General features: G+C 36.1%; 1 protein-coding gene across 1 annotated transcript in view; it reads left to right on the forward strand.

Moving 5' to 3' along the window:
* The window catches only part of LOC142334658 (ATP-binding cassette sub-family A member 2-like), a 132,863-nt gene that overhangs the window by 39,224 nt on the left and 80,130 nt on the right, over positions 1-13,509 (forward strand). The window contains exons 12-14 of the mRNA XM_075382867.1: positions 799-910; positions 1,005-1,293; positions 10,972-11,162. Of these exons, the coding sequence (XP_075238982.1) occupies positions 799-910; positions 1,005-1,293; positions 10,972-11,162 (592 nt within the window). The remainder of the gene's footprint in view (positions 1-798; positions 911-1,004; positions 1,294-10,971; positions 11,163-13,509) is intronic.

Consider the following 13,509-nt stretch of genomic DNA (forward strand, 5'->3'; position numbering starts at 1 on the left):
CGAATCAAACTAATTAGCTAGCTTCACTAAACCGTGGCTAGCTACTGACGAAGCCAACCGATCGCCGGTCGTTTGAGAGCAATTTGCCCGACATTAGTCGGTTATGTTTAACAATTTGTGAACTTAAAATGCTGAAATACTACACGTTTTGAGGTAGCGCTCAGCGATAGCTGGGTATGATGAAGTTACTATTATGATTGTTAATGAGTCATCATTGATTGTTCTAGCTACCGACCACGTGAGCGTTCCTCAAAGAGCTGAAGATCAGTTTTGCAATCTTTTTTACCACTCGCCGACTGAATTTGTGTTTGACATTAGTATTCTTCGATGTAAGTTTGCGGGTATTTTGTTTTGATAGTTTTTGATAATGGAAGTTTTTGGAGGTTCTGGTAATAAAAGATTTTCGTAATGCAAATTTTTTGTGCGAAGTCGATGTTTTGCGGATCTTTTTTTTCTATGGTTGTCATATTCTTTCTTTGGCTGGTTTTGTGTTGTAAATCAGCATCTGGCAGCGCTTTTTAGCTATTATCCGGCACTCTTGAGGCCATGTTCTTTTCAGTTTAATTGACTGCCTTAAAATCTGAGGGAAGAATGGCTTTCAGTTGTTTGTTTGATTACCTCTAAGAGCGATTCTGGCGAATTTAGTTCTAGATTCAACTAAAATGACGGCCGAGTTCGCTAGAACCGCTCGGTGTTGGATTTTGTATGCTTTGGCTCAATTATTGAAAATGTTTCTTGAAATCACTCAATGTCATCAGTACTGCAAAATTGAGTGGAATAGCGGATGTGGGCTTTTAGTTATTGTGTTTGACGTGGACCAGAAAGGCAAGATTGGGAGACATGTCACTTACAAAATCAGACAGTCCCAGAGTGAGACAGCAGACACACGATTTGTCAGATCATCCTACTGGTAATTTATGTTTTCCAAAGAATCCATCCGAAATTTCGAAAACATTGCGCCAGATTCTTGGTCTTTCACTATATAATATTTTTTGAATGTTAAGGTATCCGGGAACCGATACCCACGGGTTGAATGAGAACAACTATTACACTTACGGGTTCCTCTGGGTCCAAGATCTGGTAGATCGCGCCATCATCAATTTCCAGACGGGGCGAAATGTCCAGACTCCAGGCCTGTACATCCAGAAGTTTCCTGCACCCTGTTATGACAATGATGTATTTGCTGAAGTGATCGAACATGGAATGCCATTGTTCATGCTTCTGTCTTGGATCTATTTTTCGTCTGTACTTGTCAATGCTGTCGCCAAAGAGAAAGAGACTAGACTTAAAGAGGTACGTGTGGAAAGAAAACTTGAAACCTCAAAGCACAATTTTTCTCTATTATAGCTGCGAAGCTGTAAGCTGAGCGTAGCTATATTGCGGTGCTCTTGGGTTTTTACGACTCGAAGAGGAGTATTGGTTTTCTCTCGGTTTCTACGACTCGAAGAGGAGTATTAGTTTTCTCTGGGTCTTTTTTTACAGGAAGTAGATTTGTACACGCGGCATTTTGACCTAAAAGCGAAAGTGAGAAAATTTGTCTTGGTGAACAGATTTTCTCTAGGCGAGAGAAGTTTTTTGATCATGCGCTGCGTTTAGTGAATGACTTTTTGACTTTGAAAAGTAGTTTTTGACTGAATGGCACATATAGATAACCGTTTTTAGCCGTTTTTTTTGTCTAAGTGGTCCAATTTGTTTTGCTTTTAATTTGGTTTCTTGTAGAAATAAATTTTATTCGATACTATATTGAAATGCCAACCTCGGAATTTGATGCCACAGTGACTTCGCAGAGCCTGAAAATGCGTTTCAAGTGGAAAACTGGTGCATATTTCTTTAATTTTTGGCTTTTTTCTATTAATTTCTTCTTTTTTTGATCTTTTAACCGTCTTTTTGTCAAAAATCAGTTAATATGGCAACTTCTCTTTGATAATTCATATACTCAAGGCCTCTTTGTACCTCGATGTGATTTTGTTTTATAAAATTGTACGTATGCTAATCCGATTTTTGATAGGTTTTTTCCAATTTTCGTCAGTATTGTTTGTATTTTGGTTGTAATTGCTGGAAATATTCTTTTTGTGCAACATGAGGGACTTTAATTTCGTTTCAATAAAAGTTCAATCATTTTTGGCGTTAAGTTTTTGAGAAACAGTAAAAACTTCTTCATAAATGCATTCTTAAAAGTGCGCTGCGTTCTTAAAAGTGTTTTGATCATGCGCTGCGTTTAGTGAATAACTTTTTGACTTTGAAAAGTAGTTTTTGACTGAATTGCACATATAGATAACTGTTTTTAATCATTTTTTTTGTCTAAGTGGCCCAGTTCTTTTGCTTTCAATTTGGTTTCTTGTAGCAATAAAATTTATTCGGTACTATAGTTTTTTTCCGATTTTCGTCAGTTTTGTTTGTATTTTGGTTGTAATTGATGGAAATATTCTTTTTGTGCAACATGAGGGACTTTATTTTCGTTTCAATAAAAATTCAATCATTTTTTGGCGTTAAGTTTCTGAAAAACAGTAAAAACTTCTTCATAAATGCATTCTTAAAAGTGCGCTGCGTTCTTAAAAGTGTTTTGATCATGCGCTGCGTTTAGTGAATGACTTTTTGATAAGAAGTAAAGAAGCTTCTGGCTTGCTACTTCACCACCGGCCTTTTTAAAGGCCACCAAACCTTCTAAGTTTTCTTACTGGCTTCAGCTTATGAATTGCACATATAGATAACCGTTTTTTTGTCTAAGTGGCCCAATTTTTTTGCTTTCAGTTTGGTTTCTTGTAGAAATAAAACTTATTCGATACTATAGGTTTTTTGCGATTTTCGTCAGTTTTGTTTGTATTTTGGTTGTAATTGCTGGAAATATTCTTTTTGTGCAACATGAGGGACTTTAATTGCGTTTCATTAAAAATTCAATCATTTTTTGGCGTTAAGCTTTTGAAAAACAGTAAAAACTTCTTCATAAATGCATTCTTGAAAGTTTTTTGACCATTTTTTTGCAAAATGTTTCAATGTTTCGTATTTATGAATTCTGCTTTTTGTTATCTTCAGGAGGATAGATCTTTGTATCGGATGACTTATCGGATACTTTTATCGGATACTTTCTATGTCTTGAATGCTGAACAATGAAATGCATTCGTTTTTCTTGAATTTTTTAAATTGATTTTAAACTTTCAAAAATCAAGAATGTTTTTTTGTTACGGTGGTGCTTACATTGTACCAATATTCTTCACATTCTGGTTAGTATCATTCTAGCTTTGGCCTGGCACCTACAGTTTATTTCGGTATATTGATTTGTTTAGGTTTAAAAATTGAATGATTTCAGCTTTTTCTTAGATTTTCGTCATTTCTTTGGTTTGCAATTGATTGCGTTCAACATGAGGCAGTACTGAGAGTTTGATAGCAAGCTTTTTTCAAAATTTCCACTTATGTCTATATACTGCAGTCTTCTTCCGGCCTTGATATTAATTAAAACGATTTTTTGCCTTTGAATATTCTGCTACTTATGATTTTTCTATGATCAATTTGTTTTTGATTTAGTATGAAATCATGTTGTCTAGCATTTGTACAACAAAGAACAGGTGTGTGTTGTTTTTTGTCTTAATTGCCGTAATTAGAAGTGTATTTATAGGTGTTTTCTGATTCTTAAATTTGAGCTATTTTAAAAGATTTAACTTAGTTTCTAAGATTTAGTTTTGGTATATTGATTTTCAGTTGTTAAAAATGAGTTTCAGCTTTTTCTTAGATTTTCGTCATTTCTTTGGTTTGCAATTGATTTCGTTCAACATGAGGCAGTACTGAGAGTTTGATAGCAAGCTTTTTTCAAAATTTTCAATTATGACTATTTACTGCCGCCTTCTTCCGGTCTTGGTATTAATTTAGACGATTTTTTGCCTTTGATTATTCTTCTGCTGCTTATGTCTTTTCTATGATTAATTTAATTTTTGAATTAGTATGAAATCATGTTGTCTAGCATTTGTACAACAAAGAACAGGTGTGTGTTGTTTTTTGTCTTAATTGCCGTAATTAGAAGTGTATTTATAGGTGTTTTCTGATTCTTAAATTTGAGCTATTTTAAAAGATTTAACTTAGTTTCTAAGATTTAGTTTTGGTATATTGATTTTCAGTTGTTAAAAATGAGTTTCAGCTTTTTCTTAGATATTCGTCATTTCTTTGGTTTGCAATTGATTTCGTTCAACATGAGGCAGTACTGAGAGTTTGATAGCAAGCTTTTTTCAAAATTTTCACTTATGACTATTTACTGCCGCCTTCTTCCGGTCTTGGTATTAATTTAGACGATTTTTTGCCTTTGATTATTCTTCTGCTGCTTATGTCTTTTCTATGATTAATTTAATTTTTGAATTAGTATGAAATCATGTTGTCTAGCATATGTACAACAAGGACAAGTGTGTGTTGTTGTTTTTTTAATTCCAGTGATTTGAAGTGTCATTATAGATTTTATAGGTGTCATTATAGTTGTTTTCTGATTCTTAAATTTGAGCTTTCTTTTTTGAAAATATTTAACTTAGTTTTTAAGATTATTATCTGCCGTTTGTTTTCGCGACCTTTTTGAGATTAGAATCATGAATTATTTGAGAGCAATTGATAACCTTGTCTGCTTTTACAGACTATCAGTTTTCTGACCACCTTAATTATTTCCGATTTTTTAACGTTACCAAACGTTTTCATTAATATAAAATTTTGCTGCAATTTAATTCGCTTGGTTACAGTGGTTTAAGTTTCACCAATTTTTAACGCAGACCTGGAGAGGTAGTGAGTTAATGGTTTTATCCAAAAGAGGTAGTGGCTTCCGCTGCAAATATGGTTTTGTTAGTGAAGTTTTGACGCTTCGAGTCGCTTCTGGATATCTTCCGGCTATGTTTTTTTTTACAGGAAGTAGCATACAAAGCATACAAAGTCATTCAACTAAAATGACGGCCGAGTTCGCTAGAACCGCTCGGTGTTGGATTTTGTATGCTTTGGCTCAATTATTGAAAATGTTTCTTGAAATCACTCAATGTCATCAGTACTGCAAAATTGAGTGGAATAGCGGATGTGGGCTTTTAGTTATTGTGTTTGACGTGGACCAGAAAGGCAAGATTGGGAGACATGTCACTTACAAAATCAGACAGTCCCAGAGTGAGACAGCAGACACACGATTTGTCAGATCATCCTACTGGTAATTTATGTTTTCCAAAGAATCCATCCGAAATTTCGAAAACATTGCGCCAGATTCTTGGTCTTTCACTATATAATATTTTTTGAATGTTAAGGTATCCGGGAACCGATACCCACGGGTTGAATGAGAACAACTATTACACTTACGGGTTCCTCTGGGTCCAAGATCTGGTAGATCGCGCCATCATCAATTTCCAGACGGGGCGAAATGTCCAGACTCCAGGCCTGTACATCCAGAAGTTTCCTGCACCCTGTTATGACAATGATGTATTTGCTGAAGTGATCGAACATGGAATGCCATTTTTCATGCTTCTGTCTTGGATCTATTTTTCGTCTGTACTTGTCAATGCTGTCGCCAAAGAGAAAGAGACTAGACTTAAAGAGGTACGTGTGGAAAGAAAACTTGAAACCTCAAAGCACAATTTTTCTCTATTATAGCTGCGAAGCTGTAAGCTGAGCGTAGCTATATTGCGGTGCTCTTGGGTTTTTACGACTCGAAGAGGAGTATTGGTTTTCTCTCGGTTTCTACGACTCGAAGAGGAGTATTAGTTTTCTCTGGGTCTTTTTTTACAGGAAGTAGATTTGTTCACGCGGCATTTTGACCTAAAAGCGAAAGTGAGAAAATTTGTCTTGAACAGATTTTTGCTAAGCGAGAGAAATTTTTTGATCATGCGCTGCGTTTAGTGAATGACTTTTTGACTTTGAAAAGTAGTTTTTGACTGAATTCAACATATAGATAACCGTTTTTAGCCGTTTTTTCGTCTAAGTGGCCCAGTTTTTTGCTTTCAATTTGGTTTCTTGTAGAAATAAATTTTATTCGACACTATATTGAATTGTCAACCGCGGAAATATGCCAGTGTTTTGCAGAGCCTGAAACTGCGTTTCAAATTGAAAATTGGCACATAATTCTTGATTTTTTTGTGTTTCAAATTGAAGATTGGCACATAATTCTTGTTTTTTTTTTGTTAATTTTTGGCTTTTTTTCTATTATCTTCTTCATTTTTGGATCTTCTAACCGTCTTTTTGTCAAAAATCAGTTAATAAGGCAACTTCTCTATGATAATTCCTATACTCAATGCCTCTTTCCACCTCGATGTAATTTTCTTTCATAAAATTGTACGTATGCTAATCCGATTTAGTTTTTTCCGATTTTCGTCTGTTTTTTGTATTTTGGTGGTAATTGCTAGAAATAGTTTTCTGTGCAACATGAGGGACTTTATTTTTGTTGCAATAAAAATTCAATCATTTTTTGGCCTTAAGTTTTTGAAAAACAGTAAAAACTTCTTCATAAATGCATTCTTAAAAGTGCGCTGCGTTCTTAAAAGTGTTTTGATCATGCGCTGCGTTTAGTGAAACATTTGAAACTTTTCTCATAAATGTAGTCTTTACTTTGACCATTTTTTTGCAAATTGTTTCAATGTTTCGTATTTATGAATTTTGTTTTCTTCCTATTTTTTGTTTTTCTTCAGGAGGATAGATCTTTGTATCGGATGACTAGTTATGTTTTCTATGTCTTGAATGCTGAACAATGAAATGTATTCGTTTTTCTTGATTTTTTAAATTGATTTTTAATTTTCAATAAGCAAGAGTGTTTTTTGTTACGGTGGTCCTTACATTGTGACCATTTTCTTCACATTCTAGTTAGTATAATTCTAGCTTTGTCCTGGCACCTACAGTTTATTTCGGTATATTGATTTGTTTAGGTGTAAAAATTGAATCTTTCAGCTTTTTCTTAGATTTTCGTCATTTCTTTGGTTTGCAATTGATTGCGTTCAACATGAGGCAGTACTGAGAGTTTGATAGCAAGCTTTTTTCAAAATTTCCACTTATGAGTATATACTGCAGCCTTCTTCCGGCCTTGATATTAATTAAAACGATTTTTTGCCTTTGAATATTCTGCTACTTATGTTTTTTCTACGATCAATTTGTTTTTGATTTAGTATGAAATCATGTTGTCTAGCATTTGTACAACAAAGAACAGGTGTGTGTTGTTTTTTGTCTTAATTGCCGTAATTAAAAGTGTATTTATAGGTGTTTTCTGATTCTTAAATTTGAGATATTTTAAAAGATTTAACTTAGTTTCTAAGATTATTATCTGTCTTTTGCTTTCTTGATCTTTTTCAGATTAGAATCATGAGTTATTTGAGGGCTATTGATAACCTTGTCAGCTTTTTCAGACTATCATGTTTTTGACCACCTTAATTGTTTTTGATTTTTTAACGATACCAAACGTTTTCAATAATATAAAATTTTGCTGCATTTTGTTTCTCTTGTTGACAGTGGTTTAATTTTCACCAATTTTTAGAGCAGACCTGGAGAGGCAGTGAGTTAATGGTTTAACACAAAGGTAGTGGCTTCCGCTGAAGTTACGGTTTTGTTAGTGAAGAGTCTGACGCTTCGAGTCGCTTCCGGAATTCTTCCGGCTATGTTTTTTGTTTCGTCGTCTGACGCTCTTTTTCGTTTTACATTTGTTCTAGAACATTCTGTCTCGTCACTGCTCAAATGGTTTTTTTCGCGCTTGATTTCACGCTTTCTGCGTGAGCTAAATTGTGGTTATTCAGAATCTGTCTGTTGCTAAAATAAGGTTGATTGTAAGAAAAAAGATTGTATGGTCCGACAGCCGAGTGGTTAAGGCGACCGGCTGTTAATCAGGAGATCGGACGTTCGAGCCGCGGCAGTGAAAAGTTTTTTGCACCCAAAACCTCCTTTGAATTAAACTTGTAAGTTTTATAGGCGGCGGCGATAACTTCTTTCAACTCACTTCTGTACTTTTTCCATCTATTTTACAGCACGCAAGTCTATTTCGCAGCTATTCCGGCAATCTGCCGGCTATGTTAATGTTGATTACCGACGGTGTCAAGACAATCTACCCAATGCCATTATACCCAATGCCATTATACCCAATGCCATTATACCCAATGCCATTATACCCAATGCAAATATACCCAATGCATTTTGATATTTTCGTTCAATAATCCGACTACAAATTATCAGTCGCTATTACATGTATGTTTTAAGTTACCGGCCATGGCCAAGCCTCAGAGGCCCATGGGACTAGATATGAAACTATCCCAACCGAACATGGGATTAAATTATCCGCTTGAGTTTACGCGCAATAGAGACGGCTAATTTGTAGTCGGATTATTTAACGAAAATGTCAAACTGCATTGTTTATAATGGCATCGGGTATATTGGCATTGGGTATACTGTCATGTAACCTTTACAACGAATATAGTAGCAATTAAGAACTTTGAAGAGACATGAAGTTAGTTTGATTTCTTGATTTTGGTGTTTTAATTTGATTGTGTATTAAATGGTCTCAAACAAAGTTTGTAGTAATTGTTTTAGTCCTGTTTGTCTTTTTAATGCAATTTTCGTACAGCCAATTATTCGTCTGACCGTATTTTAATCTGAGTGACAAATTTTGTGGCTTTTTGTCTTGCGAAACGAATAAAATGTAAACTGGTGAAGCCCTGGGTGATTAAGTTGCTCAGCAGTTCTCTAAGATCCTTTAATACAAATAATTTGGATTGTGTTGGTGCTGTCTCTTTTGTCGAAGACTTTTAGTTTTCGAATTTTGATCAACGGGTGAATCCATGGGGCGTTAATTTTATTTATTAGATCAATAAGATTATTAGAGATCCTAAGCTGGTTTTAGTACCCTTTTAAGTGCTAAGTGTACTGAAGTTGCTGGGATGACCTGGTTTCAAGGTTAGGTCAGTTATTGGACAAATGGGTCTTAAATTGACGTTGTTCATAGTCAATAGAGGTTTTAGCGAGTCAGGGTTTCTTTCAATGTCTGTTTTTTTGATGCTGTGATTTTGATGCTAATCCCTTTATCCTCTCGTTTAGAAACAGAACTGAACCTATGAAATCCAATCAAAATAGCACGCACTATTGACATTTTTGTGAAACTGTCACTTTTTTCTGTGCTTGTTTCAATCCCAATCGGGATAATGGGATCATGGCGGCTATGTTCCGGCAATCTGCTTGTCATGTTTCAAGTTGATGCTGATTATTTAAAAGTAGTCTTTCTGTTCATATGGGTACTTCCACATGATCGTCAGCTTACATATAAATGCCAAAGTGTAAACTTTGAAGTGACTAGAAAGGCTTCAAAGGTCGTTTAAAGCATTGTCGGCGCCCCCTGCGGGAGAAGCGCTTCACAGGTCCGGAGATCAAAGCCTAAGTCTATTTTAAGGTGTTACATGACAATTTACCAAATGCCATTATACCCAATGCCAAAATGACCAATGTCATTATACCCAATGCCAAAATACCCAATGCCATTATACACAATTCACATTGATATTTTCGTTCCATAATCCGAGTACTAATTAGCAGAAAATAGCTCTTACACGTATGATTAATAGCCGCCCTCATCTTCTCAGCCGGCTATTATAGCGCTCCTATTTTTTTTTTTTACTTCGTCGAATAAAAAAAAGTTTCGCTTTACCTCATTTTGCCGCCTTTTCAACATTTTGCGTGAAATCTTTTTGACTTCTCTAGGCTAGTTTCTCTCTTCTCTCATTCTGCTAAAAGTGATTTTGAACATCAGTTGCTCAGCAAAGCAATTCAAAATGAACAGAGTCAGTATAAAAAATTGAAGTCAGAAATAGAAACGGGATAAACCCATAAAGCCCTATTTTAGATGCCCGCTATTTGAACGTCGTTCCTATAAATATTAGGTACCTCTCTCTAATGCTTATTGTTATTAATAGCCGCCCTCATCTATTCAGCCGGCTATTATAGCGCTCCTATTTTTTTTTTACTTCGTCGAATAAAAAAATGTTTCGCTTTACCTCATTTTGCCGCCTTTTCAACATTTTGCGTGAAATCTTTTTGACTTCTCTAGGCTAGTTTCTCTCTTCTCTCATTCTGCTAAAAGTGATTTTGAACATCAGTTGCGCAGCAAAGCAATTCAAAATGAACAGGGTCAGTATAAAAAATTGAAGTCAGAAGTAGAAACGGGATAAACCCATAAAGCCCAATTTTAGATGCCCGCTATTTGAACGTCGTTCCTATAAGTCTTATAGACCATCTCTAATGCTTATTGTTATTGATAGGAGCCCCTGTAGCCTCTCTCTAAGAAACAGAAGTATGTTCAACTACGAAATGCCTTCAAAATAAATCGGACTTAAAAAAATGTTTTTGTACAAAAATCTTTCTTTTTCAATATCTTCTGTTATTTCAATCCCAATCATGCTTATTGGAATCAACGGCGGCTATTTTCCGGCAATCTGCCGGGTATGTTTGATAGTAGCCCCTGTAGCCTCTCTCTAAGAAACAGAAGTATGTTCAACTACGAAATGCCATCAAAATAAATTGGACTTAAAAAATGTTTTTGTACAAAAATCTTTTTTTTTTTTCAATATCTTCTGTGATTTCAATCCCAATCATGCTTATTGGAATCAATGGCGGCTATTTTCCGGCAATCTGCCGGGTATGTTTTAACAAGCAGATAATTTAATCCCATGTTGGGTTATGATAGTTTCATATCAAGTCCCACGGGCCGCAGAGGCATGGCCATGGACATTAAGCATAATAATTTAATCACCTGTTCGGTTGTGATGGTTTCATATCAAATCCCCCGGGTCGCTGAGGCATGGCCATGGCCATTAAGTATGTTAAAACATACGGGTAATAGCGACTGCTAATTTGTTGTCGGATTATTGAACGAAAATATCGAAGTACATAGAGTATAATGGCATTGGGTATATTGGCATTGGGTATATTTGCATTGGGTATAATGGCATTGGGTAAATTGTCCTGACACCATTTTAAGGTCCATATAAATAAGCTATGTTTCAGAGTATGAGGATGATGGGACTGACTCGGACAGTGCACTGGGCTGCCTGGTTCTTCACTGCTTTCCTTCACATGCAAGTTACACTGGTGCTTCTTGTTCTGCTCATACACTTCGGGAACCTACTGCCACAGAGTAACCCTTTCGTGCTCTACACGTTCTTCTCCATTTTCTGTGTCGCCATGATATGCTTCTGGTAAGATGTTAACCTCAGCATTTGATTAATTGCTCTCAAACGAAGTTTGTAGCAATTATATTAGTCCTGTTGGTCTTTTATGCGATTTGTTCGCTTGACCGATTTTTCATCTGACCCACTTGACTTTTCGTCCTTAAAAACAGGATAACAGGCAGCGCCCAGCGGGCAATAAGTGCTCTTAGAGCCTTTCAGCTCTGTTTCAGCTCAAACTGTTTTGGAGACTTATACTTATGGTGTGAAGGGCGGTTCTTAGAGGTTGAGACACCACCCCCCGGTTGACCCCCCCACCCCCACTATTGCCTCCACCCCCACCGCGCTGTTGCCCCTCCCCCCAACCCAGTGTTGCCCCCCCCCCCCCCCCCCCACCCATCAGCCCCCGGTGCACCCCCCCCCCCCCCCCCACGTGGCTAGCTACTGACGAAGCCAACCGCTCGCCGGCCGTCTGAGAGGTTGGTTAAAGTTGATAAAGGTCTTTTGCAAGACATAAGTGCTTTTTATGATCATTTTAAGAGCTATATCTTTTGGTAATTCAAACAAAAACACGCAAATTTATACTATTTTTCATTTTTGAAAAATTTTGTCATTTTTTGTGTTTTCTCAGCCCTAGATGTCAAGGAACCTCCTCTATGGTTAGATAAAAGATTACTGCATAGTTTCTAGTGGTAATGGAATAGTTTTCAAAATTTTAACATCACGAATTTTAGAATTTTTTTTGCAAAACTTGCATTTTTTCATTTTTTTCACCAAGTTTCATTAGAGGCCCTTAGCCGCATTTATATTTGAGCCCAACATGTTGGAATTTTTGTGTTTTTTATATCAGCGAAGCTGTAAGCTGAGCAGAGCTATATTGCGGTGCTCTTGGTTTTGCTCCTGAACGAAGTTCGTAGCAATTATTGTAAACTTGTTGGTCTTTTTTAATAGCCGCACAGCGATAGCTGGGGCTATTATTGGCCTTCTCTTGGTTTTTTTTATTTCGTCATTGCGATTTTTGTTACGACCATATGACGTCACAACCACTTCAAATCTTCTTTGTATTCATTCGTTTATGCAATTTCAACTGAAGTGCGTGCGTGATGTCATTTTTCGCTCTTAGAGGAGCGAGTTTTTTGTTCCTTTGCGTACTTAAATTTTTGGTCACACTTGACCTACCTCACTCACAAAAATGACTTCCTCACTTTGAAATTGACTTTTATTTACCTTAATTAAAAGAAAAGGTCAAATGGGTCTGTGTCACTCTAAATGAAGTTTATTAGAGAGCAGCTAATAGAGGCAGCAAAAACGTATACAGATTTATAATCAAATGTAACATCTCAGCCTTCAATGAAAAGAGTAATTCTTTTGGTCTGTCTTTTTTACTGTTTTTTGAGACTTCAGATCTACGAAGCTATTGCGGCTAGTTTCTGGCAATCTGCCAGCTATGTTTATGCAAATTTTTAGCTTGACTATTTTGCCCTTTTCTAGAACATTCTTCGACTTCTCAAGTGACTTCTTCACGCTTTCATTCTTCATTTTTGAGTGATCTCTATTGCTCTCACTTCGAAGTAAAGCTTGTTGCTAATATAAAGTCGGCAGTGCATATGGTTATGAAGCGGGAGTTCAATGTATCGAATCCCGGTGGGTTCAATTGTTTTTTCAACCCGCCTGTCGTTCGAGAGAAATTCTTCCGACAGTCGGTTTATGTTTTTGTTCCGTCGTCTGACGCTTTTTCGTTTTACATTTGTTCACACAGCAAAGCTGAAGAAGCCAAATTTTCTGAATGACTTCTTGCTCTCACCAGCGGCAGTTGCGCCCATGACGCCGGTTTCTCACTCTTAAGCCAACGTTATTAGCTGTTGCGTGATTAGATTTTGATCATGCGTGACTTACCTCACTCAATATAATGAATTTCTCAAACAGATTTATTTTGAATTAGTTTTAGGTCAAAAAAACATGTGTGTTATAAAGCTCTCTAAAAAAGGCTTCTGTGGAATTAATTTTAACAGGCTTTAACAATAATTTATGGCTGAATTTTTTACCTAGCTTTTTGAGCGGCTTCGATTTATTTTAAATTAGATCTGTATCTGTTTCCAGCTCTATTATACGGCACGCAGGTTTATTCTTTCAGAGGTATTCCGGCAATTTGCCGGCTATGTTCGTCATTTTTCAAATTTTTGTTGGAGCAGTCTAATATTGAGGCTGGTTGAAATTTATAATGGTCTTTTCCTTCAAGATGTAAGTACTTTTTATGACCATTTTAGGGGCTATATGTTTTGTTTATCCAAACAAAACCTGGCAAATTTGTTAGTTACAAATTATTTTTAATTTTTTGTAATCTTTTGCCATCTTTTTGTAATCTTTTTATGTGTTT

Source organism: Convolutriloba macropyga, chromosome 2 (assembly GCF_964194025.1).
Source record: "Convolutriloba macropyga chromosome 2, txConMacr16.3, whole genome shotgun sequence".
NCBI lineage: Eukaryota > Metazoa > Xenacoelomorpha > Acoela > Convolutidae > Convolutriloba > Convolutriloba macropyga.